The 5165-nt window shown below is 46.0% G+C and overlaps 1 protein-coding gene across 1 annotated transcript; it reads right to left on the bottom strand.

Moving 5' to 3' along the window:
• Nucleotides 1-853: 853 nt before the first annotated feature.
• s1pr4 (sphingosine-1-phosphate receptor 4) lies at nt 854-2290 on the bottom strand (the record flags this gene model as incomplete). Its single annotated transcript, XM_014034704.1, has 1 exon — nt 854-2290. A coding segment is annotated over one exon (1152 nt), but the record flags the coding sequence as incomplete, so codon positions are not given.
• Nucleotides 2291-5165: the final 2875 nt, after the last annotated feature.

Raw genomic sequence — 5165 nt, 5'->3', positions numbered from 1 at the left:
TTCTGCTCCTCGACTCGCTAATAAAGTGTGTCCTGTCTCACAAAACGTGCTACAGCTGTGACATCATCCGGTGGTCCATGGGCCACTTCGAGTTTGTTAAAGGGGGCCTTTATGGCCTCAGGGGGTGCCATTATAAAGCTAAAAATATGYAGTGAATTTTAACATTTATTATTATTTTTACACTTTAGGACAAAMGAAAAGACCATATTCATGTAAGCAAAAAAATACTGTTATAGTTTACACCAAAATTAATAAAAAYTACARCTARACCATGCAGGCATGTTTTTGTTTTTAATTTTTCTTATTTATCTAGTCTTAAAACACCCTGGTGGATTTGAGAGAAAGATYCTACTTTTWGGCTKGAAGTTGGGATTATTGACGTGGCCAACAGGCTACTAACATGATATAATCAACATGTTTCACACTTTGTATTATTGAGCACATATTTGCAAACAAACTGACAGGTAAAAAAACCAAAGCTAGCCTTAAAAAATGTAATAATATCTTAGGTTTGGTCCACGCTACAAGAAGCAGCATGCGATCCCAGAGCCGCTTGTTGCAGACCCCTGGTCTGATTTCAAAACACCATCAACAGTAAGCTAACTCAGTGAGCATATAAACCTGGATATCATCAGCAAAGCAAGGAGAAGAGATCTTCCTGGATATTTTCTTAAAATGGACCCCAAAGGCAACGTATTGAGATTAACAAGCAGTGGACCTAAAACAGATCCTTGAGGGACCCCACAAGTCAGAGTTCAGTCAAACGTGTAATACAAAATAGACTTTATTATTATTTTCACTTGTTTCATTCAAATCTATAACATTTTTACAGCACAATACTTCATATAGTTCTGCATACAAAATCAATCAAAAATACACATCATTTTATTTGACTATTAAAAAATATACAATCCAGTAAAGCAGTAAATGCATTGACGCAAAAAAAAATAACTACACAGAAGAAAGTCTGATGTTTAYATTATTGCATTCTTTTCAAGAATAGAGTCTCATTTCAAGCTGTTTTTCTTCAAACATGTTATCAGTGCAGTGAACATTCATAGCAGAACTTGGAGGAAACGGTTCGATGTGTTTCAGCGCACACAGGTCTCGTTTGCTTGGGAGGGGAGCTCTGTGGTTTTTAACCACTTGAAACTGACAGGCAGCTGGTGGTGGTGCTCAGCCTGCACTTTCTGGGCATCCTGCGCGGCTTGCTCGGGGTCGACGGCGGCGAGGCTACGCTCAGGTTCCTGACCCTGTTGAAACTGTTCCTCAGGCTGTCCCTCCGGCCCTCCGAGGTGCTGCTGGTCTCCTTGGAGGTGAACTTCTGCGGGCGGCAGAGGCAGCAGCACAGCAGCTCGGCCATGGCCTTCCGCATGTCGCCGCTGCCCAGCGCGTAGATGATGGGGTTCAGGCTCGAGTTGACCACGGCCAGCGTGATACAGAAATCGGCGATGGACAGCAGGGAGCACTGCCGGGAGGCGCAGAAGAAATCCACCAGGAGCAGCACGAACAGCGGGCCCCAGCAGATCATGAAGATGGCCACGATGCTGATGACCGTTTTGAGCAAACTCATGGAGCGCTTGCGGCTGCGCTGCGGCGCCAGCTGAGCGCTCCGGTGGACGTGGCGGTAGATGGCGCCGTAGAGTACTCCGATGGCCAGGAGGATGAGGAAGAAGATGACGAGGGAGAAAAGGATGTAGGTCTTGGAGTAGAGCGGGAGGAGGGTGGAGCATCCGTCCAGGCTGCACACACAGTTCCACCCCAGCATGGGGAGGAAGCCAATCACCAGCGCCAAAACCCAGCAAAGCGCCACCAGGCCGTAGATCCGGTAGTAGCTCTTCGCGGCCGACTTCTGGGGCAGTGGCTTCATCATGGTGGTGTATCGCTCCACGGCGATCAGCAGCAGGCTGAAGATGGAGGCCGCCAGGGCCACGAACAGCAGGCCCTCCCTGAAGAGCCAGAGGGCCGGGGTGAGGCGGAACGTCTGGCTGCCCGACAGGCAGATGTTGACCACGTAGGCGGCGCCGGTGAGGAGGTCGCTGAGCGTGATGTTGGCGATGCAGACGTACACCCAGCGGCGGCTGTGGCGGATGCGGGAGAGGACGGCCGCCAGCACCAGCAGGTTCTCCAGGACGATGAAGATGCCGACGAAGAGGAAGACAGCCATGGAGGCGCTGATGTGGCCCGGCGCGCTGGACACGGTCCGGTTCTGCAGGCGGCCCGTGTGGTTGTAATGCCTCAGGATGACGTGGCTGACGCCGGCGGCGCTCGCGTTGGTGGCGTTGGCGTAGGCGCCGTGGTAGAGGTGGGGGCAGGAGGACGGCGAGGTGAGGGAGGAGAGGACGTTCATGGCGGCTGACCTGTGGAGCTCAACACACACCTGAGATGAGGAACAGAACGATAAGATTTAGTTTCATTTTCTCCCACAGTTTAAAAGGCATTTAAATACCACCTCGATCTCCACCCAGCTGTGGTTAACACAGGATGAGAGCAGCGACGGCATTTAAATCCACACATGGAGGAAACACATTGACTCTCATCAGTTAGTGATTTTTATACTGCAATATGATAAATATTCATCAAAAAAATCAGCTTTCCCCCAATCCTTAAACCTCATAAAAACACAAACAATATATCTATACTTTAAAAGATGCAGGTCAATTAAACTGTGTTTTATGACAGTTTTTCCAATAAATAATTAAAGTACGTGCAGGCTGAAATCAGTATGCGGTGCAGGGTACTCACTCTGACTGCTGGTGGTGATGCTGTTAGTGTGTGAAGGCGTCACTCTCACCGACCTCAGATTTTCTGCAGCAGGTTTTTAAATGGGGGGAAGTAAAAGTAGAGGAGTCTCTCGCTCCACCCAGATGCACGGCAATCAGATTGCCATCACTTTTTTTCTTTTCTTTTCTGTAAAGGAACCCAGCAGCTGTGACAGTTTCATAGCTGCCCACAATTTAAACGTCTCACAGTGAAACTCGAACACAAAGACGTTAATTTAAAACTAAAATAATAATAATAATTAAAAGAGAGAGAGTTGCAGCTCAGATGGCTGGATGCTTCTCATCAACTTGATAATATTTGCGAGAAAGGATGTTTCAAAACAGATCCCACCCTCGGTCCGTAGTAAATGTTTAGCAAATTAAAGTGACTCAATATTTTTAAGGATATGTGGCAAGACTCTTCTTGCACTTCTGATGGCACCGGTCCAAAATTTCAACCCTACATTTACAGTTTTTCTGTTTCTCAGAAAGTATGCAAGAGGGGGGAAAAAACAGGAACTAGAGCATGATCAGATGAAAACAAAAAAACAAAAAAATGCCCCTCCCCGTAGATAAAAAGGTTTCACTTGGTGTATCTCATCACCCAGCTGCTGCTCTTGGTTCAAGAATTCAGGTCACAAACCTCCCACCAGGCATGGCAACACTCAACATTTCTGCTCCGCGACCCGCTTTCATCTCAAACGTAAACACAAATCAGACCCAGAACCCGCATGCGAGGCCCTTCTTGACTGCTGAGACCCCAGAATCAAGAATCCAACTTCAAAAATATGAGCTAAATCCAGAACCAGTGACACAGTGATTCTTATTGAAGATTATATATTTCAAACGTCCCACAAGGCCAAATGTGTCAAACTCAAGACCCGATAGCTGGATGTGGCCCATGAGCGCTTCAAAGATGTATTTTTGTTCTTAAATTAGCCGCTTTAAAGACAGCGTTGACCATAAACTACATCTCCCATAATGCACGTTGATAAAAATTCTCTGGCTGGGTCCTCATGAGTGCACATTTGTCTGCTGCATACGTCACTGTCCCGTGCGGAGTACTGTCCCAATTCAAAGACTCCTCATCACGCGGCCGACAAACTCTCTAAATCCGAGGATGCAGCCGTGTATCCCCACCGGCCGAGGATATCCCAGGATTTAATGCGCAGGCAGCAAAATAAACAGAGAAACAAAGATGGTGGAGTTTTTATTTTTACTTTTTTATGAGGCGGCGTAGTTTGGAAATTCACTATGAACTGAAGAACTTGTTTTTAAAAGTAAGTTTAGCAACTTAGCTGATTAAATTTATGCTGCAATAAGATGTTAAATTAAAGAAATGGAACTACAAGTGCTGATACTGGAGCTAAACCCGAATTATTAATGTTTTTTATTTATTCATTTACATGTAACGTAGCCTGGTTAAAACCAGCCCCTTGTCCGTCGCTTTGCTTTGTACGAGGGTCTGGACTCTCAGTTATAGAGAAGCGATTCTTGCTGGAGGCGTGGCCTCTGCTGAAGTTTAAAATGATTGGATCGGTTGGCCGTGACGTATGTGTGTCAGCTCCACTGTGAAGGAGGCTAAGCTAAGAAGCTAACAGGAAATTGTGTGCGCTGCAAACAACCCTACTGAGAGGAGAGAAGTACCGAGCCGAACAAAAGGACTGTAAATGAGAGCTGCTGCTTTGTCAGACAAATTTAATTTAATTTGAAGCCTTATCAACACGGACTGGCTTCATTCACTTCCTCCACTGCCGTATGCTAAAATAACTAGCAGACACTGTGCAGAACATCGACATCGTTGAAAACTCCGCCTTCTCYTCTCTGACTGGCCCGAACGAAATTCTCCCGAAGAAATCCTTGTCTGTGGGAGAAATCCCAGATGGAGCAGTGAAGGTAAACTATATCTGAGCGGAACTGCATAGGAAGGCAAGGGCCATTATTCTAGTAAAAAGATGTAAATTCACATCCCAACGCATTTTWAAGAGTAACTTACCCCAAAATTAACTTTTTTTAGTTGATAAACTGTCTAGAATGTGTCTAAAATGTTATATAGTACTGTTTCTGCGCTAATTTTGATGTTTTTGTGTGTATTTGTTCAAATCTGTAACATTTGGTCTAAAAATGTCTTTTTGCTGCTCATATGGGTAGAGCAGTGGTACTGCAGGCTAATTTGCATATTGGTTAACGGCTCTCCACGGTGATGTGTCTTCTCCACGGTTTCGTCACAGCGGCTGTGTTCTGGTATAAAAGCCTCTCTCTGATGGTGCGTTCACACCAAACGCGATTTCAGCGTCAGGAGCCTCAGGTTTACATACAAAGTCTATGGTGGACGCRCTTCAAGCAACGTCGGGAAGTTCTGCGGCGCCTCAAGCGCGATTAGAGCAGCGCGATTTGAACGAT

Source organism: Austrofundulus limnaeus, unplaced genomic scaffold, assembly GCF_001266775.1.
Source record: "Austrofundulus limnaeus strain Quisiro unplaced genomic scaffold, Austrofundulus_limnaeus-1.0 Scaffold8, whole genome shotgun sequence".
Taxonomy (NCBI): domain Eukaryota; kingdom Metazoa; phylum Chordata; class Actinopteri; order Cyprinodontiformes; family Rivulidae; genus Austrofundulus; species Austrofundulus limnaeus.
The sequence above is the reverse complement of the archived record's forward strand: the minus strand, read 5'-3'. Positions and strand labels throughout refer to the sequence as shown.